Source organism: Siniperca chuatsi, linkage group LG1, assembly GCF_020085105.1.
Source record: "Siniperca chuatsi isolate FFG_IHB_CAS linkage group LG1, ASM2008510v1, whole genome shotgun sequence".
In the NCBI taxonomy this organism is placed as follows: domain Eukaryota; kingdom Metazoa; phylum Chordata; class Actinopteri; order Centrarchiformes; family Sinipercidae; genus Siniperca; species Siniperca chuatsi.
In genome coordinates this window covers 36,668,315-36,689,959 of record NC_058042.1, presented here as the reverse complement: position 1 = coordinate 36,689,959, position 21,645 = coordinate 36,668,315, and the positions used below count along the sequence as shown (strand labels likewise).

The 21,645-nt window shown below is 41.4% G+C and overlaps 2 protein-coding genes across 2 annotated transcripts; one reads left to right on the top strand and one right to left on the bottom strand.

The window, feature by feature from the left end:
* Positions 1-1,572: 1,572 nt before the first annotated feature.
* Positions 1,573-9,440, top strand: fadd (Fas (tnfrsf6)-associated via death domain). Its single transcript, XM_044196738.1, has 2 exons — positions 1,573-2,263; positions 8,992-9,440. Exons 1-2 carry the CDS (start codon positions 1,963-1,965, stop codon positions 9,267-9,269), a joined length of 579 nt encoding a protein of 192 aa, XP_044052673.1. The 5' UTR covers positions 1,573-1,962; the 3' UTR covers positions 9,270-9,440.
* A 2,191-nt stretch (positions 9,441-11,631) lies between these two features.
* LOC122876410 (high choriolytic enzyme 1-like) lies at positions 11,632-18,965 on the bottom strand. Its single transcript, XM_044196723.1, has 10 exons — positions 18,884-18,965; positions 18,696-18,768; positions 16,419-16,422; positions 16,104-16,181; positions 15,418-15,573; positions 14,364-14,484; positions 13,665-13,843; positions 12,855-12,936; positions 12,308-12,432; positions 11,632-11,763 (listed from the first exon to the last, which is right to left on the bottom strand). Coding segments are annotated over exons 2-10 (807 nt in total). The 5' UTR covers positions 18,756-18,768; positions 18,884-18,965; the 3' UTR covers positions 11,632-11,761.
* Positions 18,966-21,645: the final 2,680 nt, after the last annotated feature.

The following is a 21,645-nucleotide window of genomic DNA, read 5'->3' as shown; positions in this document are numbered from 1 at the left end:
CCTGCATTTCACTTGGTTTTGGTACTTTTATTAATTGCATGTGTATCACTAAAGTACAGTATCGGCTAAGGCGGTTGTTGTATTATTAGTTTTTTTTGTGGCTATGTCTTGTAGAGGGACCTTGGTCAAAACCTAGTTTTGAGAGATGCTGAGCTCTTTTACAGTAGTCGATATTGTGCTCACATGATGCCTATTCCTAACAAAGTGGTGCTTAATCTAATAAACACAAACTAAAACAAATTAAGGATTAGCCAGCACAGGAGTACTGCTTGCACTGGACACATTGCACAAAGGGCGGTAGGTGGGGCGTCAGTGGGGGCGCCTTGGGCCCGCTAACAGGCTAAACCTGCCGTGCCTACATCCAGGGATTCATCCATAGGATTGTCATGTGCATTAAAATACACCCATGCATTTGTATACAGTGAAAAGCATGTGCCCTGGCTGCTGCCCTGCACTGCTGAAAAGGAGAAACGCTGTCTTTAAACCGAGCGATGTGCTACCATACAGCTTACCGGATGGTAGCAGTGAAAAGAAGCGATGGCCTGGATGAGTGTTGTCTCTCATATTGACTTGTGTGCTTTTCCTGCACCTGACATCATGTGTCTCATGTGGCTGATTGCTGCCTATTATTCTGGAGACTTAATTTTGTTGACTTGCTTCAGGTCAAACACAGACAGGTTACCAAACCACACTATTAAACCTCCTGTAAGAGGGCATCCCAAATATCTTAAGGCATCTAAGAAAACAGCCTGTGCTGTGTTTTCATTCTGCAGTCTGCTCTCAGACCAGTTCAGAGTGTTAGAAAGCTCTAAGCCGAGGAAATTTCAAACCATCCAAGACGTTGACAGAAGCACCGTCAGTGGTGCCGGGAGTGTAGGGGGTCCTGTTCTTCCTACAGTCAAAGATCACTGGTTTGGTTTTGCACACACTGATAGAAAGGTTCCTGCGGGACCGTTCCTTGTTATCATTTATCAGGCCAACCACGGGGGTGTCATCCGCAAATCGGCGTCTCTGTGCTCACAATAATAGTGGAGGAGTAGTTATTTTTATTCACTGTTTGCAACCTCTCTTTTAAGAAATCACGTGCCCACGCAAAGATTGCATCGCACAGACCCGGCTGACGCGATGGTGTTAAAGACAAAAGAAACAGCATCATGCACACATCTGTTCGGAGGGTAAGCAAGCCGAAGTGGGTCACAGGAACCAAAAGGTTTTATTACATCGGAAGGTTTTAAACATTTCATTGTCACCGCAGTCAGAGAAACTGGCAGTAGTCATTAAGGCATGTATGGTGAATGCTCTTTTAAAGCAGGTAGGAACCAAACCAGAAGACAGCGACCAGTTAAAAGTTTCAGCATACACAGCAGGTAGCTGAGTGGAACAACACTTCAAAACGGTTAACTGTCTCTCCGTCTTCAGACAGATCAGAGGGGGAGAGTGAGCACAGAAGCTGCTCACTTCGCCGGCTGGAGACGCCCTGGTCCCTGTAGCTGTTCTCGAGCTTGAGCTTTCGCTGTTTTTAAGCAGTTTGGTGGCTCTTACTTGTAAGGTCATCCATTATTGTAAAATAATGAAACACAAAGTAAAGCTTCTGTAGGCCTATATGTCACCTACAGCTGAACTGTAAAGCTGTCTAAGTAAGCAGCATCTACAGCTGTTTAGATAAATAACTGAGCAGGAAGTGCAGTGACCTCGTAGCCTGGTGCTCTCACTAAATATAGTGCAGGAGTGAAATCCCATTAGTGGGCCTGTACTGAGTATAGTCCTAAGTTCAGACCAACACAGACAGAAATATAGGCTAATTAAAAATTCCTGATCAGGATCTGACCCATGACCACTCTTGGAGAATTTGACTGGAACCCGTGAATAGAATAAGCTGCAAACAGCAGGCGGAAGTGAAAGTAAACCTGACGTGTTTCCTACTTCGGACAGCTCGCACCGGCGCTGCATTCTGCCTGAGACATGAGCTCCTTACAGTTTAACTCTGTTCTGCTGGAGATTTCTAACCAGCTGTCCTCTGAGCAGCTGGACCAGATGAAGTTTATGTGTCGAGACATGATCGGGAAGAGAGAGCTGGAAAAGATCAGCACGGGACGACAGCTGTTTCAGGTTCTGACGGAGAGAGGCAGGCTGGGAGCCGACAACACAGACTGGCTGTGCCAGCTTCTCAAACTAATTCAACGGCAAGATCTCTCAGACCAATTAAACGGTTTTGAAAGGCAGTCTGGAAACACCGACAACCAACCGGACGAGGCGGAGAAAGGTAGGCTACAGTACGAAGCAGGCAGCAGCCGAGTTTCCAGGAAGTGGTACTACTGCCAGGAGAGCTGCCAACCGCCCCGTGAAATACCCACTCACCCCGCCATTTGAAACTAAAAGACGTCTTCCGTATTTTTGAGAATCAATTAAGTGCAAGTCTATGGGAGATACATAGTACAGGTTAGACTATTGAGACAGGGGAGTTGCTCTGTTATCCCTCAGCCTGTCTGTCAGGTTATGTTCCACTACCCGAACAGAGAAGCCGGGAGGCTGCCTGTCACCTCTCACCTTCACTTCGTCGACGTTAAACGTTTGCAGTCAACTATGCCGAATTTACCTTATGACCATCTAGATTTATAAAACATGTAAAAGAAGCGACTTAACTGCGTAATTGCCTTTGTACATCAACGGGAAACGAAACTGTAGGATTTATGCCTGAAGTTTGGTGAGGAAGCTCTAACACCGTTTACAGTCACGGCTCATTTATGTCCTCTCTCATCCCACACTGCGTCATCATTAGGTCGGCTTCTCACACAGACGCTGCTGGAGTCCAGGTTATACTGCCACTTCTACCATCACTAGTAGGCTACTACCATCACTGCTACCATCACTAGTACTACCATCACTGCTACCATCACTACTGCCACTTCTACCATCACTACTGCCACTTCTACCATCACTAGTACTACTGCCACTTCTACCATCACTACTGCCACTTCTACCATCACTAGTACTACTACCACTGCTACCATCACTGCTACCATCACTACTGCCACTTCTACCATCACTAGTACTACTGCCACTTCTACCATCACTAGTAGGCTACTACCATCACTTCTACCATCACTAGTACTACCATCACTGCTACCATCACTACTGCCACTGCTACCATCACTGCTGCCACTTCTACCATCACTACTGCTACTGCTACCATCACTAGTACTACTGCCACTTCTACCATCACTAGTACTACTGCCACTTCTACCATCACTGCTGCCACTTCTACCATCACTACTGCCACTGCTACCATCACTAGTACTACTGCCACTTCTACCATCACTGCTGCTACTGCCACCATCACTACTGCACTCTACTGCTAGTACTACTGCCACTTCTACCATCACTAGCAGGCTACTGCTACCACTTACCATCACTACTGCCACTGCTACCATCACTAGTACTACTACCACTGCTACCATCACTACTACCACTGCTACCATCACTGCTGCCACTTCTACCATCACTACTGCCACTGCTACCATCACTAGTACTACTGCCACTTCTACTATCACTAGTACTACTGCCACTTCTACCATCACTAGCAGGCTACTACTACCACTTCTACCATCACTACTGCCACTGCTACCATCACTAGTACTACTACCACTGCTACCATCACTACTACCACTGCTACCATCACTACTGCCACTGCTACCATCACTACTGCCACTTCTACCATCACTAGTACTACTACCACTGCTACCATCACTGCTGCCACTTCTACCATCACTAGTACTACTACCACTGCTACCATCACTGCTACCATCACTACTGCCACTTCTACCATCACTACTGCCACTGCTACCATCACTACTGCCACTTCTACCATCACTAGTACTACTGCCACTGCTACCATCACTAGTACTACTACCACTGCTACCATCACTACTGCCACTTCTACTATCACTAGTACTACTGCCACTGCTACCATCACTAGTACTACTACCACTGCTACCATCACTACTGCCACTTCTACCATCACTAGTACTACTGCCACTGCTACCATCACTAGTACTACTACCACTGCTACCATCACTACTTCCACTTCTACTATCACTAGTACTACTGCCACTTCTACCATCACTAGCAGGCTACTACTACCACTTCTACCATCACTACTGCTACTGCTACCATCACTAGTACTACTACCACTGCTACCATCACTACTGCCACTTCTACCATCACTAGTACTACTGCCACTTCTACCATCACTACTGCCACTGCTACCATCACTAGTACTACTGCCACTGCTACCATCACTAGTACTACTACCACTGCTACCATCACTACTACCACTGCTACCATCACTACTTCCACTTCTACTATCACTAGTACTACTGCCACTGCTACCATCACTAGTACTACTACCACTGCTACCATCACTACTACCACTGCTACCATCACTACTACCACTGCTACATCACTACTTCCACTTCTACTATCACTAGTACTACTGCCACTTCTACCATCACTACTACCACTGCTACATCACTACTTCCACTTCTACCATCACTAGTACTACTACCACTGCTACCATCACTACTGCCACTGCTACCATCACTGCTGCCACTTCTACCATCACTACTGCTACTGCTACCATCACTAGTACTACTGCCACTTCTACCATCACTGCTGCCACTTCTACCATCACTACTGCCACTGCTACCATCACTAGTACTACTGCCACTTCTACTATCACTAGTACTACTGCCACTTCTACCATCACTAGCAGGCTACTACTACCACTTCTACCATCACTACTGCCACTGCTACCATCACTAGTACTACTACCACTGCTACCATCACTACTACCACTGCTACCATCACTGCTGCCACTTCTACCATCACTACTGCCACTGCTACCATCACTAGTACTACTGCCACTTCTACTATCACTAGTACTACTACCACTTCTACCATCACTACTGCCACTGCTACCATCACTAGTACTACTACCACTGCTACCATCACTACTACCACTGCTACCATCACTACTGCCACTGCTACCATCACTACTGCCACTTCTACCATCACTAGTACTACTACCACTGCTACCATCACTGCTACCATCACTACTGCCACTTTCTACCATCACTACTGCCACTTCTACCATCACTACTGCCACTGCTACCATCACTACTGCCACTTCTGCCATCACTAGTACTACTGCCACTGCTGCCATCACTAGTACTACTACTACCACTGCTACCATCACTACTGCCACTTCTACTATCACTACTGCTACTGCCACTGCTGCCATCACTAGTACTACTACCACTGCTACCATCACTGCTGCCACTGCTACCATCACTGGTACCACTGCTGCCACTGCTACCATCACTAGTACTACTACCACTGCTACCATCACTACTTCCACTGCTACCATCACTAGTACTACTGCCACTTCTACCATCACTAGCAGGCTACTACTACCACTTCTACCATCACTGCTGCTGCTGCTGCTGCTGCCATCACTAGTACTACTACCACTGCTACCATCACTACTGCCACTTCTACCATCACTAGTACTACTGCCACTTCTACCATCACTACTGCCACTGCTACCATCACTAGTACTGCCACTGCTACCATCACTAGTACTACTACCACTGCTACCATCACTACTACCACTGCTGCCACCATCACTACTTCCACTACCTATCACTGTACTACTGCCACTGCTACCATCACTAGTACTACTACCACTGCTACCATCACTACTACCACTGCTACCATCACTACTACCACTGCTACATCACTACTTCCACTTCTACTATCACTAGTACTACTGCCACTTCTACCATCACTACTACCACTGCTACATCACTACTTCCACTTCTACCATCACTAGTACTACTACCACTGCTACCATCACTACTACCACTGCTACATCACTACTTCCACTTCTACTATCACTAGTACTACTGCCACTGCTACCATCACTAGTACTACTACCACTGCTACCATCACTACTTCCACTTCTACTATCACTAGTACTACTGCCACTTCTACCATCACTAGCAGGCTACTACTACCACTTCTACCATCACTACTGCTACTGCTACCATCACTAGTACTACTACCACTGCTACCATCACTACTACCACTGCTACCATCACTACTGCCACTTCTACCATCACTAGTACTACTACCACTGCTACCATCACTACTGCCACTTCTACCATCACTACTGCCACTGCTACCATCACTAGTACTACTGCCACTGCTACCATCACTACTACCACTGCTACCATCACTATTGCCACTGCTACCATCACTAGTACTACTGCCACTTCTACCATCACTAGTAGGCTATTACTGCCATTTCTACCATCACTACTACCACTTCTACCATCGCTAATACCACTGCTACTACCACTGCTGCCATCACAAGTACTGCTACTACCACTGCTGCCATCACAAGTACTGCTACTACCACTGCTACCATCACTAATACCACTGCTACTACCACTGCTGCCATCACAAGTACTGCTACTACCACTGCTGCCATCACAAGTACTGCTACTACCACTGCTACCATCACTAATACCACTGCTACTACCACTGCTACCATCACTACTGCCACTGCTACCATCACTAGTACTACTGCCACTGCTACCATCACTACTACCACTGCTACCATCACTACTGCCACTTCTACCATCACTAGTACTACTACCACTGCTACCATCACTACTGCCACTGCTACCATCACTAGTACTACTGCCACTGCTACCATCACTACTTCCACTGCTACCATCACTACTGCCACTTCTACCATCACTAGTACTACTACCACTGCTACCATCACTACTGCCACTGCTACCATCACTAGTACTACTGCCACTGCTACCATCACTAGTACTACTACCACTGCTACCATCACTACTTCCACTTCTACTATCACTAGTACTACTGCCACTTCTACCATCACTAGCAGGCTACTACTACCACTTCTACCATCACTACTGCTACTGCTACCATCACTAGTACTACTACCACTGCTACCATCACTACTGCCACTGCTACCATCACTAGTACTACTACCACTGCTACCATCACTACTGCCACTTCTACCATCACTAGTACTACTGCCACTTCTACCATCACTACTACCACTTCTACCATCGCTAATACCACTGCTACTACCACTGCTGCCATCACTACTGCTACTGCCACCATCACTAGTACTGCTACTACCACTGCTACCATCACTACTGCCACTGCCACCATCACTAGTACTGCTACTACCACTTCTACTATCACTAATACCACTGCTACTACCACTGCTACCATCACTACTGCTACTGCTACAAACACTAGTACTGCTACTACCATCACTAGTACCACTGCTACTATCACTACTACCACTGCCTTGGGAACACCTATTAGGAAAGCACCTTAGCAGTGACCACCATACTTAATATTGCTGGTATTTTTCCATGTCCCGACAATGCGCAGTACATTGACAGATATCTGCTGTGTAACTGGAACAGAACAGTTTCAGCCAGTTATCCATATAGATTGTTTTGGTGTGAGTTGCCGAAAAATTCAAGAAGAAGCGCGCTCTGTCATTAGGCTAGAAGCTGTTGGAAAGCTATCATTTGCAGTGGTTTATGGGATGCGTAGTTCCTTCACTCTTAAAATAATGATGTACCTTTGCCTTTTTTTTTCCGTTTTCCAAACTTTTTCCCTCCGAATCAAATGTTTTATGGTCACAATTCATCTCGTTGTTGGTTGGCTTGGTTCCAGGTTTAAAACTATTTAAGTTATATGAGGATTTTCTGAAACGTCAATGGAGTGAATGAATGGGAAGTTCACTTCGGCAACCAGAACTGTTAAAAAACTGGGCGGTCACTGTTGAGCTTAACGGCACCATTAAAATAATGCATGCCGAATTAACAATGTACCCATGGGTGTACAGACAACTGTCACTGCATTACTGTGATACTGAAGAGAACTTAAAAACATAGCGATTCATGTTTTAAGGCAAGTTTTAAGGAGCATCTTTTTTCTAAGCAGATTTATGGATGTTTATTCACATTCAAAATCAGAGATAACAAACAATAACATAATATAACGGTTAGCTTAATTACTGTAGTTTAACAGCAAAAAAACGGCATGTCTTTAGCTCAAACTGCTGAGGAGTAATGACGCTCTAAAGACAACATGGTATTTTGGAGCGTATATGCCCCCGTGGGTTACAGAGGGTGAGTAGCTTAATCAATCAACCATAAGCTGTGAGTCACTGCTGCAGCTCTGACTGCTGACCTAACTTCCTGTTGTTTTTACAACACCTGCATACACCTGTCCCTTTCACCTCACACAGTATCTTTATCTCACCTCTCTCCATCCACACCAACTTTAACTCTCCAGCCACTCGACTGGGGAGGTGCCTCACAGTTTGAAAACCTTTTCTGCATCGCAATTTCTTGTTACTTATCGGCCAACATATACACAGATACAGATATATCAACTAGGCTAATATTGGTCGATATATCGGGCTAGCTCTGTTGTAAACTATATTAAACTGTTGAATGAAACTAATATTTGAGCTAACCTGATGGAATGGAGTATTTTCTGTTGCCATGGCATAATAGATATATACATACAAAAGGTATTTTAATTGTTATATTAACACTAAATTAACCTCAGACATTATTGAATTGACTGAAATTAGTGAAATGTAGCATTCTGATCTGCTTTGAACAGCTGACTATGTAAAGACCTACCTATAACTCCACATATCCAGAGGGGAAGTTGGATGAGCCTTTTTCCTAAATTAGCCATGGCCCGTTCCCAATTGTCCTTATTATCTGCCAAATCTCACTATTGGCCTGGGGAGGGTGTTTGAATAGTTCCATTTTATGTTTTGCTTTAAAGTTAATTGTTTCCCAAAATTAGGAAAATGTTTCTTTTTTTTCTCTAAAACCTCAATGTCTCTTCCTTTAGTCAAACTGGACGTAGCCACAGAGGTGATCGCAGAGAATCTGGGAAGAAATTGGCGTAAACTGGGCCGCAAACTGGGTTTGAATGAGGTTAAGCTGGAGTCCATCTCCAAGAGGCATCCCACAGAACTGGAGGAGACGGTGGTGGAGCTGCTGAAGGAGTGGAGGAAGAGTCGAGGAGCCGAGGCCCGAACAGAGGAGCTGATAAAAGCCCTGAGAGCCTGCCAGCACAACCTGACTGCTGATAAAGTGGAGGACAGGCTTTCAACCCAAAGATCTTGATGGAGATTTACAGATCAGATCAAACACTGAGATTCACTGTGGGAATGAAAGTGTATGCTGTGATTTAAAGAAATCAAATTTCAAGAAAGTTATATGCAGATACATGAAATTATGCAAAAAATAATCTTTGTCGAGGTGAATAAATGAACTTCCTGAATGTCATAAAACATGCACCAGAGAAAGAAGTGTGTTTAAAGAATTGAGCAGAGCTTGTTTTAGTATGACAAGTTGCTGTTCAGTGTCAGCCAATATTGGTCATGTTTCATGTTTTTATCTGAAGATGAAAACAAAGAAATGGTGGTGGCAGGTGGTGGTGAACACATTTACAGACATGTCAACCATATCAAAAGCTACTTATAATCACTTCTACCCATTACAGAGAAATCTTTTTCTGTTTTTTTGACGCTATATTACAATGCAAATTGTATCTACAGTGGTGTGAAAAAGTATTTTCCCCCTTCCTGATTTCTTTTTTTTTTTTGCTTGTTTGTCACACTTAAATGTTTCAGATCATCAAACAAATTTAAATATTAGTCAAAGATAACACAAGTAAACACAAAATGCAGTTTTTAATGAAGGTTGTTATTATTAAGGGAAATCAAAATCCAAACCTACATGGCCCTGTGTGAAATAGTGATTGCCCCCTAAACCTAATAACTGGTTGGGCCACCCTTAGCAGCAACAACTGCAATCAAGCGTTTGTGATAACTTGCAACTTGCAGCCTTTTACAGCGCTGTGGAGGAATTTTGGCCCACTCATCTTTGCAGAATTGTTGTAATTCAGCCACATTGGAGGGTTTTCGAGCATGAACTGCCTTTTTAAGGTCATGCCACAGCATCTCAATAGGATTCAGGTCAGGACTTTGACACTTTGACATGCCACTCCACAGTCTTCATTTTGTTCTTCTTCAGTCATTCAGAGGTGGACTAGCTGGTGTGTTTTGGATCACTGTCCCTGCTGCAGAACCCAAGTTCACTTCAGTTTGAGGTCACAAACAGATGGCCGGACATTCTCCTTCAGGAGTTTTTGGTAGACAGCAGAATTCATTGTTCCATTTATCAAGGCAAGTCTTCCAGGTCGGCCGGCCACTCCTGGGAAGGTTCACCACTGTTCCATGTTTTCGCCATTTGTGGATAATGGCTCTCACTGTGGTTCGCTGGAGTCCCAAAGCTTTAGAAATGGCTTTATAACCTTTTCCAGACTGATAGATCTCAATTACTTTATTTCTCATTTGTTCCTGAATTTCTTTGGCTCTCGGCATGCTGTCTAGCTTTTGAAGATCTTTTGGTCTACTTCACTTTGTCAGGCAGGTCCTATTTAAGTGATTTCTTGATTGAGAACAGGTGTGGAAGTAATCAGTAATCACTTTTTCACACAGGGCCATGTAGGTTTGGATTTTGTTTTCCCTTAATAATAACAACCTTCATTTAAAAACTGCATTTTGTGTTATCTTTGACTAATATTTAAATTTGTTTGATGCTCTGAAACATTTAAGTGTGGCAAACATGCAAAAAAAATAAGAAATCAGGAAGGGGGCAAACACTTTTTCACACCACTCTACATATGGCATTTTCATTCATACCTTCCATTTTAATGTCATCAGTGCCATTGTTAGACAGAAGATGCGGTTCTTCAGTTTTCTGCTATTGTCAAAGACTCTACTGTTAAACTATGAGCTGTTATTTTGGCTTTTTCAAAGGAAAAAGGTGATACAAGGACCTGTTCTCCGATATAAAAAGGCTGTACTTCTGTGTACAATACCACCAAGTCCTGTGATTTTTATTAGCATCCAGTCACTGGATATGTGAATATAGATGATAAAATATAGTTAGACATTTTGGGAAATGCACTTAGAGAGTTAATTGAGAAGATCAATACCACTTTCGTATTTGTTTGTTAAACGTAAGGCTACAGTGAGAGAGGCTAGAGCTGCTGGTAGGCAGATTTTTTAACCGTTGGACAGAACCAGGCTAGCTGGTCCCCCCTGTTTCCAGTGTTTGTGCTAAGCTAAGGTAACTAGCTGCTGGCTGTAGCTTCATATTTAACACATATGAGACTGGTACCAATCTCCTCATCTAACTTACGACCAGAAAATCAATAAGCATATTTTCCAAAACGTCAAACTATTTCTTAAAGATTATGTTTTGTGACTCAGAATAAAATTCAATAAAAATTAATTCATTGTAAATAGCTTTATTTTCTGATCAGAAGCCATTAAACTGTTTACACTAATGATTGATTTTTTATGTGATATGAAAATAAAATGAGATGGTATTTGAAATCAAGTGTCTCATTATCATCTCCAGAATCTACAAAGTGTCTATGTTCTTTGACATTTAATTAAACAGGCAGCAATCAGCATTTAATGCTTCTGAAGTTTGCAGGTTTATTGTTACAGGACAACCCAAAGTGCCATTCGCTCAAAACCCTCATCTCCTTCGTCAGCATGCTCTGATGTCATCAGTATTGCCGGTCAAAGGTCACGTGCAGTTTCTGCAGAGGAAAAGCATGTCATTACAGGAAACTTTTTGGAGGGATAATGCAAAAGTGGGATTGATAGATGCTTGCTGTTTAAATATTCCAATAATTTTAATATTAAAGGATAGTTTCACATTTTATCAAGTTTGTCTTAAAACAATACTCATATCCCCATATGTACATTGAACTAGTTTTTTCTTGGTTAAGGCTAGGGAACGATCGTGGTCACAGTTTAAAGAAACCAACATTGACTGTCAGTTGGAAACAGAAAACAAACAGCAGTCTCCGGTGTTTGACTGTAGAGAAAGACTGTAACTTTAGAAGATTCCCACTTGATTTGTCTAACTTATTTTTGTACAGAATGAGGACTGTGAATTTTGTCCTCCATCACTTACATTGGAAACACTGTAGAAAGAGATCTCATCAGGGCCAGTATGGACAGCAAGCAAAAACTGTTTCAATGTTCATATGGACGCCTGAGTATTGTTTTAAGACAGACCTGAAAAAATAGTTGTACTGTATAGGCTCGATTAGCATTTTTCAGACACAGTATACTTACAGCACTTGTACAGCCTGTTCAGCCTATCAATGTCATTCTTGCTCATCTGGGTGGCCTGGCCGAAAGATACATTGCTGTCGGGAATGGGCAGCATAGTGGGACGGTTGTTCTTGGAGAAGGCGTACCTGGAGAATCACAGATACCACAATGCAAGTTGGGTGAGCTTGGGTTTGATTACCTGGAGGGAAACAATCCCTGATACTTCTGGTGATTTTAGTTAAGTGATGTTGAGAAGAAGATTCACGTTGGTTATGCTACTTCCCCAGAGTCACTGATAAACAACTTCTTGTACAGGCCAATGTATACAGACAGTGGGATTCCCTAAAGTCAACCAGTAAGCTCTGAATTAGCTGAGCCTCCAGTTTGGTCTGCTAGTCGTAGCAGTAGCTCAAATAGGAGCATAGGCTGCTTATGTGATAATAATCAGAAACGTACAAAGAAACACTGAAAAATCAGAAAATATTAACAGACACTGATAGCAAATACTACAAGGGAGGTGAAATATAAATGAAAATGTATTGAATAAAGTAAATGACATTATCCGTACTTCTCATATTGCATGACTGAGTTGTAGTCATACGGTGTTCCCTGGTTCAGAGTGTCAATCTTGTTGAAGTTGTACGCCATGCCTGCAGAGGTGAGAGAAAATATACATGTAAAATCACAGACATTTACAGTTTTAAAGTACAGTGAGAAGATTTGAATTTCCAACATGAGCTCAATGAGTGAAAGAAAAGAACCAGCAGTTTTTCAGGATGCCAAATGGAAACCAAATTGTAATAATCAGGTTTGATGAAAGATGAAACAAATCTGTTGGTGTGGAGTTAGAAAGAAGTGAGCTTAGCAGACCTCTGTATCCCGCTGCTCATCGCTGCTCATCGCTGCTGCAGGCTCCAGGCTACATTAGCCGCTACTAGCATGCCACTCTTAATATTATAACACTTGCATAACACTCTCCACTTTCCTAACCCTTGTGCAATGCTTTAAACACCTCCCTCTCGTTACATTAGAGGGCAAAAATTTGACTTTCAAAAACTAAATTTTTTTAACCCACATCAGTCCTGATCATAACAACTAAATATTCATTCATGGTGGTTGCTGTATGCTCATCCTGCCTCAGTTCCACCCATGCTTCCTCCCTGGTCACCAACGCTTCAGAGCTCCCTCCTCTCTTAAATGTGATTTCGTGTGATCACGTGATTTCTGCTTAATGTAACAGCCAGAACACTGAGGTTTGTTCTCTCTTTTCTCCTGTCATTCAGGTTCAACTGCAACCATGAGACAGTTTCTGCCTCTAAGACTACTTTTAAGACTAAAAACAATACAAGTCATGCAGTAGATGGTGAAACTGTCTAACCATCGATGATGTTTTCCCAGTACACCTTGATGTAGCTGTCCCTGTCGGAGCGAGTCTGTTCGTGGTTGAAGCCGAGGGCGTGGAGCAGCTCATGCTGGACGGTGCTGTGGTACAGACAGCCCTGACGGCTCAGAGACACAGTCTGACCACCACCCTGACGACCCACGTAGGAGTAGCAGCTGTTGACACATTAACATAGAGCAGTTTTTAGAAATTATACAACATATCACCATGTAGAATTGTGAAGGGAAGTGTTGCTCTTCAGTCCTTATAGAACAGCAATGGAACAGGTATCCATTTGATTATATGCTGCATTCGTTCTGTCAGAGCTTTTCTATTCAAACATGAATGTTCTGTATTTTCTCCTTATTCTGCTGTCACTGTCAGTGGCTGCTTAAAATGCTTTTGATCTAGCAAACATCCCCAGAGCATTTGTTAAGTCCAGTGGAAATAATCATCTAATGAACTTTCTGTAATAAAATTAAGTTAAATTCATTACAAGTGAATGCAAGGGAGGACTGAGATGCTTGAAAGCTACAACAGGCAACTTACAAGGCTTCAAGCGAGAGGTTTCATCCATGTATGATTGAGGCACAAGACTTTGTTTGAAGGTGTAAATTGTTGACGTAAGAACATAAAAAGTCATCTGTATGGCTCAGACCCTGCCGTTGAGTTGTGAACCTACAGCCAGAGTCTTACCCTTCCCTGGACTCGATGCTCAGCCACTCATGATCTCCGTTCTCGTAGGGTCTGAAACGGATGCAGGAAACTGAAGAGAAAGACTCCAGTCCACGAATGATGATGGCCTCCTCACGGGAGGCTGGCAGGACAAATGTGGCAGGTTTAGAATATCTGTAGCAGTGTAGCTTGTTCTAACACCATTGTAACATTACCTTAGTCATTTATGAGCTGTATATACTATATACTTTTAGTAGGAACAATTCCACTATATTATTTTGGAGTGTTGCAGAATTGAGTGTTATTATTATTATTACTGCAATAGTTATTATTTCATTCTAATTATCACACAGCCCTATTAATATTATTGTTTATATGTAACATTGAAGTTACTTATTCATGTCTTTTTGCCTCAGGGTACTTTTAGGTCCTGCCTGCTGTTTTATGGCGGACAGGTGTGAGTGTAACACTGAAGGGTATAACAAGTGCAGTTGTAGAGTGGAGCGTCTGCTGTGAGTCCTGAGAGAGTTGGGTGTGTTTAGAAGTATTATCAGCAAATGTACTGTAACAAAAGTAAAAATCGCTCCTGTGTGTGTGTGTGTTATATTATTGGATTATTATTACTGCTGCATTAGTGTGTAAGTAGCACTGTTGTAGTTGGGTGAGGTGGAGCGCATTTTAACTGTATACTGTTGGGTAATTTAATATAACAATGCAACATAATTGCTAAGCTCATCATATCACTTGTAAGTAAAATCTTGATTTGTAAAGTCACCAGTAACTATTATTTCTAACGCCTATGCATCAATAATTATATAGGCTACTGGATAAAAGGCTGAGTCTTGGAAGTTTTATAAGAGATTTTATACAATTAGATTAGATTTGAGAGGGTTTTCTATTAGACACACATGGTGTATTTAACTTGTAAAAGTAATAACAAAGAAACAGTCTCGTGGTTGTATAAAAATCTAAATATTCGTCCGTCTAAATTAGCTGCGACTATAAATAAGATGTGGCATTGGTCTATTCTGTGAGTAAAATGTATCCGTCCAAATCTAAATAAAACAATGCTTACAGTAGTGGTTGGCGATGTAGTAAGGGATGTAGACCTTCCCATCAGACCACTTTTGCCACAGGCAGTCTCTGGAGGTGCAGGGGTCAGCGTTTCTGTCGGCCTCAGACTTGATAGCGATGTCTCCTTCAATCAGGATGGGCTCATCAACGTCAGGGGCTGTAAGACCAACACAGGTGTGGGGCTGAGTTTGAAATACATAGCAGGTTATAAATGAATCCTTTGTTGTATTGTTGTTGCATTGTGGTTGGTGCACAATTTTCAGACCACCATATGGCTTGAATATTGAGGTTTTACAGGTCAATAATGACTCATCATTTGTGGATCTGAAGCTGCTAAAAGCTTTTTCTTCTTAACACAGTGGAAAAGTCAGAACATCACTGGACACTAAAATTCTACTGCACCACTGCTGCTGTTCACCAAATATATGCAATGACTTATGCCATGTGGTGACTTGAGATGGAGAATCAAACTTGTCTGCTCTTTAATGGATAACCAACTTTAACTAAGAAATACTGCACTGCTACTGCTGTTGTGTGTGGAACATTTTAGTCATAAGTTAAAGTGTAGTGTTGGTGTTGCAACCCATACTTGCAAAACAAAATGTTTGCATTGTTTAATTAATTTGTCAACATGGCCTCCTCAACATGGTTCAGGTCTGGTTAAGGTTTGGGAAACACTCGACTCACTGCGGTCTCTGTTTGCTCTCTCCAGCAGTTCACCAACAGAAAGCTCCCTGGATGTGTCCTCCTCAATGGTAGCAACCGCTGCACAACACATTGTATGATACTGTATGAATTGTACACATCATCATTTTGAACACATGAGCTTAACATTAGAATCACTTTCACTGCAAATGCATGGAATTCATCATTAAAGTAATTAAATATTCAATAACACAAAAAGGAAATTCTAAACCAGAAAATATATAAAACAATTCTCCTGTTTTACTGGTCAGTTTTTATTTAATGCTGAATAATGAGGGGTTATAATTTATTTCTTACCTTCCTATTGTCGCCCACAGTGACATGGAAAAGGAGAACAAAATGTTATGGAAGCTCACAAAGACAGAATAAGCTCTGCTTTCTGAAACCGTCTTGAAATGTTTTGGCTCTGAGGATTTGTTTAATGAAAATAAAGCTTCTTTCTACTGTATGGATCCCTGAAATGTTCAAATAGGAAATAAATAATTATATGGATAAATATATGTAAAATAATAATTTAATATATTAAACTCAACTCATTGTTTTAAAATATAAAATTAAAAGTTTTTATTTCATAATGTCACTTTTCATGTGGAGTTGTCACCAATCACCATCAGTCAATCAAAATGCCTCCAGCCACCCAACAGACTCACTAACTGTCAGCTAGGTAGCTAGCTCCTGTTGGCTAGCGCAACCACAAAGAAAGACTTTTTGATCACACAGAGTTGTGTGTCTTTCTCTGAGAAACATCTATAGAGTTAAAATGCTGCTGAGATAACTCTGAATTAACCAGCTAACATTACCTGTTGATATTAACACCCCGCCTAGCTAGTTAGTCAGCTAGGTAGGTAGCATGCCTTGTTAACTAAATTAATAAAAGGAGATGTTAGTTTCCATGTCTGTGAACTTTGTTTATTTACAGCGGCAGCTAAATCTTTGATTCAGAATTATTTAGACATGTTCATTGTTCTAGCTAACAGGAGCTAACTGGCCTTGAAAGGAAATGGCGTTCCAACAACCTGGAAGAATCTCGTTTAGTCTGGCAAGATAGTCTTAACATATAGGACGGCTCTCCGTAATGCCAGAGCAGCTTACTACTCATCATTAATAGAGGAAAATAAGAACAACCCCAGGTTTCTTTTTTGTCTCTTAGACCCCATTCCAACTAGGCTGCTTAAAGATGTTTTACCCTTAGTTAGCGCTTCTTTACTGGATATGATCAATCTGTCTATATTAACAGGCTATGTACCACAATCCTTTAAAGTAGCTGTAAGTAAACCACTTCTTAAAAAGCCCACTCTTGATCCAGGGGTTTCAGCCAACTATAGACCTCCATCTAACCTTCCCTTTCTCTCTAAGATCCTTGAGAAAGCAGTCGCCAATCAGTTGTGTGACTTTCTAAATACCGTAAGGAGTTATCTTTGATAGGAATTTATCCTTTGTCCATACATTTGTTACTTCTAGGTTGGACTACTGCAATTCCTCATTATCAGGCTGCCCTAATAAGTCCTTTAAGACTCTCCAGTTGATCCAGAATGCTGCGGCATGTGTACTGACAAGAACTAGGAAAAGAGATATTTCTCCAATATTAGTTTCTCTACACTGGCTCCCTGTAAAATCCAGAACAGAATCTCCTCATTTAAGATTAGACTTAAGACTTAAGACTTTCCTCTTTGATAAAGTTTATAGTTAGGGCTGGCTCAGGTGAGCCCTGAACCATCCCTTAGTTATGCTGCTACAGGCCTAGACTGCCAGGAGACTTCCCATGATGCACCTCTTTCCTCTCTCCTCCTCTCCCTCTCCATCTGTATGCATTTTTATCCCATTACTGCATGTTACTAACTTAACATCTTCTCTCTCCCGTACTTCTGTGCTTTCTCATTTCTCTCCTCTCTCCTTCTGTCGCTTTCAGCAGGTATTTCAGCCTCCAGAGCTGCAGAGTCTGGATCTGTGGTTGTGGGCCACCTGCTGCCCCTGTGTTCCTGCTCGACAACTGCTACTACAGTTGTTGTTATTGGCTCTGTTACTAATACTGACATTATTTTTTCCTATAGCTGTCATTTCTATTATTATTAATTTATTAACATTTATGTCACCACTACCATTACATTATTACTATTTTGAAATTCTAGGTGGTAATTGCATTGTGCTTTCCATTGCATTGGCGCTATATAAATATAATATAATTGAATTGAAGTGAATTAAATAGGTAGCAGTTGTTGAGCTTGCTTAAGAGAGGCAGGAGGCATGTGAGAGGCATGCTGAAGTGACATTATGAAATAAAAAGTGACATTATGAAAAGTGACAACATGAAACAAAACCATCATTGGGAAAAATATCAATATCAAATGAAAACAGACTTTTGAAAAGGGGCTTTTTAAAATATGAATGTATATAATTAAATAAAAATGAACTCCTGTTATTATGAAAATAAGAATTATGAAACAACATTATTATTTATTTAATACTGATTACTTTGGGGCTTCATTTCTTTTAGCCCATAGGTAGCAGTTTGGATAAAATAAAAAGCAACCAAATGTCTGTCAGTGAGAGGAGGTGGTTTCTGGAATTTTCTACCTCAGCCCAGGAAGAGGACACCAGCAGCAGGGTCACAAGAGACCAAGAGAAAACCAACATGGCTGCAACAGAACTGTAAGAACCAGAGAGAAAGAGGATAAGAAAATGAGGAGGGACAGGATGTGAAAGCATAATTCCACTGTGTATATGAATGATGTGTGGTGGTAGTAGGAGGACGGGGTTCTTACCTGAAAGCCTGAAGAGAGAACGAGTGTCTCGCTGTTACCCAGTGAGAGTTTTTATACTGTCCAGGCACTCCAAGAACTAATAAACAACATGATATGTCAAAATGTGCAAACACAACAGCACACCTTTATCACTGTAAACTGAAACATATCACTGGAATCTTCTGAGTCATTGCAACATGTGTGAAACTATGCATCTGTCGCAGGTGTGTGCGAGTGTGTCAGTGGGTGTGGCATCAGAATACAGTGCTGCCTTTCTCTGTGCAAATATGAACTAGTTGTAAACACTCACAAACAATAAAATAAAGGCTACATCACACATATGTGATTGTTGAAACAGCCTCCACTCTTCTGGTTTCAGTCTTTCCACCAGATATTAGAACCTGGCTGCAGGGATCTGCTCCCATTCAGCCATAAGAGCATTAGTGAGGTCCAACACTAACGTTGTGTGATCAGGTGTGGTTCACAGTTGTCGTTCCGGTTCATCCCATAGGTGCCGGCTGGGGCTGAGGTCAGGGTCCTGTGCAGGCCAGTCAACTTCTTACACACCAAACTGGGAAAACCATTTCTTTATGGAGCTGCTTTGAGCATGGGAGCACTGTCATGTTGAAACAGGAAAAGACCTTTTTTAGACTATTGTCTAAAACACTTTTGGCTATACAATGTATATTGTATGAGCAGCAAGTCACTGCACTGAACTCAGAAATTCAAAATGGGTTCCTTCCATTCTGCCTTGTCTCCAGGGCAGTAGCCTGAGCACACGGAGATCATGTCTTGTATTTGTGATGTAACTGGTAGTGTCAGCAGGGCCTAACCAGGACTTTTAGAAAAACTGAGGTCAAAATATTTTTACATGTATTTTTTTGTTTTTTTTGTTTTGTTTATTTGTTCATTTAGCTGCTTCAGATGACAGTTCATTATATTACCCACCCATTTTTTGAAGACGTGTCATAAGTTAATTGACAGCAGTGTCTGGGAGTTTAACTACGTATCCACATAGTCGTTGGAGTCGGGTAATGTAGCTATCTTCAAAATTATGTCTTTTGAAATCCAGTAGTGTGCTATGTTTTCCGCTAAATAGCGGGGTAGTGCAAGAAAAGGTTACATCGCTACATTTTATTTTCTCATGAAGATGAGAAATGATTGTAATGTTGCTCCAAAACCTGCACAGATTCTGCACCTGCATCTCCTCGTCTTCTGATTCAGGAGAGGATCAATCAAGCGGCACGACGCAGAAAGAGAGGGAAGACAGTGTAATGTACCGTAATGAGTGTGCCATTCATTTATCAGTGAAGTGCATGGAACTACTACTGCAGACTGCAGTCTCTGACAGCTAGGATTAACTTGTTTTGTGGTGTAATTAATTACACCACAAAATAATGATTGCATTTGTCAAATAAATTACTGATACTGATTACTAATATAATAATAATGTTTGTTAAATAATGTAGTTAGCAGTAATATAATAATAATGCATTTGTTCATTATATGACTTAAAAGTAGATGTTTCTTGTAACACTTGATGTGAAATAGTATCAGTATGTTAAGCTACATTTTCTGAGTAGCTTCAAGTGTCGCTGCTACTTTCAATAAAAGTGTAGGTAGGTACAGTTTCAAAGTAGCTTCCGCACACTGTTTAAGAGGTACTGTACTGGGGAAATACTGTCTGTATGTATTTATTTGGATGCATGTATTCATGAAAACATATTGCGTTTTAAAATTGTGGAATCCGACTTTAAAATACCACCATGTGTTCCCATTTTTTATGGAATATAACTTCCCTAAGTTGGCAAAATGCCCAGATTCCCAGAAAAAAATACCAAGGACGTGACCTCAGTGGTAGCTCCGGCCCAGTCAGGGAGAAGATTACGCTCTGCAATCACACATGATGGGTCTGATTCTCATACAGATATATATATAAGAGCTCATGGTGTGGAGAAGGCTTTGAAACTTGAAACTTGCAGTGAGATGAAATTAAAGAAAATATAATTGATCAGGTATATTTATACACAATACGTGACAACAAAATGATAGAATAATCAATACATTTTACAGACTTGTTTTAGTCGCCTGTCCAGAGGTTCTTATTGGACTAGGGTTGCAATGGGGACATTTGTGACATCAGTATTTCTAAAATCCTGCAATTGTCATGGTTGTCTCAATAACATTTTCACTGCCAGAGTCTGAGTTTGAAACATCTGTCACTCTGTCTCAGAGAAAGAAAAAAAGACACTCCTCTGCTCTTATCAGTGTGGGACACTCAACACACTTTTGTCAATATAAATCCACCCATAGCAACAAACACCCACTGTGACAAGGCCACGCATTCAAATATGTAACAAATGTGTAGTGGGGACTGATCATTCCAATCCATATTTAATATGCCTGATATACCAATATATTATTTGATATAAGGCAAGCTTGTGCTTGCTATACTTTATGAAAGAATTCATCATTTCCAAAACGCATACTGATTTTAATGCAAGTCAATATAATAAGTAATGTGGCAGATTAACGGTTTAAATGCAAACTGATCATATTGAATGACCTTAGTTTTGGTAAGAGGAAGGAGCAGGTTTACACTCCTGGCTATCAGAATGAAATCAGCGTTCATATTAAATAACATAATCTAAATTCATTTTTCCAGGACAGTCATTTATTAAAATGAATTAATTAATAAATTAATGGCTAATCAGTTTAGTCTTGATCTGAAGTTGCTACAGAGTTCTTGTCTCGGGACAGTGACCGGAATATTTCATACACAC

Excerpts from the sequence above, each read along its gene's own strand:
- fadd (XM_044196738.1), top strand. The coding sequence starts at position 1,963 with ATGAGCTCCTTACAGTTTAACTCTGTTCTGCTGGAGATTTCTAACCAG. Across the intron at positions 2,264-8,991 it reads ACCGGACGAGGCGGAGAAAG|TCAAACTGGACGTAGCCACA; the intron begins GTAGGCTACAGT and ends CTCTTCCTTTAG.
- LOC122876410 (XM_044196723.1), bottom strand. The coding sequence starts at position 18,755 with ATGTTGGTTTTCTCTTGGTCTCTTGTGACCCTGCTGCTGGTGTCCTCT. Across the intron at positions 15,574-16,103 it reads GAGAGCAAACAGAGACCGCA|CCCCTGACGTTGATGAGCCC; the intron begins GTGAGTCGAGTG and ends TTGGTCTTACAG. Across the intron at positions 12,937-13,664 it reads CTGGGAAAACATCATCGATG|GCATGGCGTACAACTTCAAC; the intron begins GTTAGACAGTTT and ends TCACCTCTGCAG.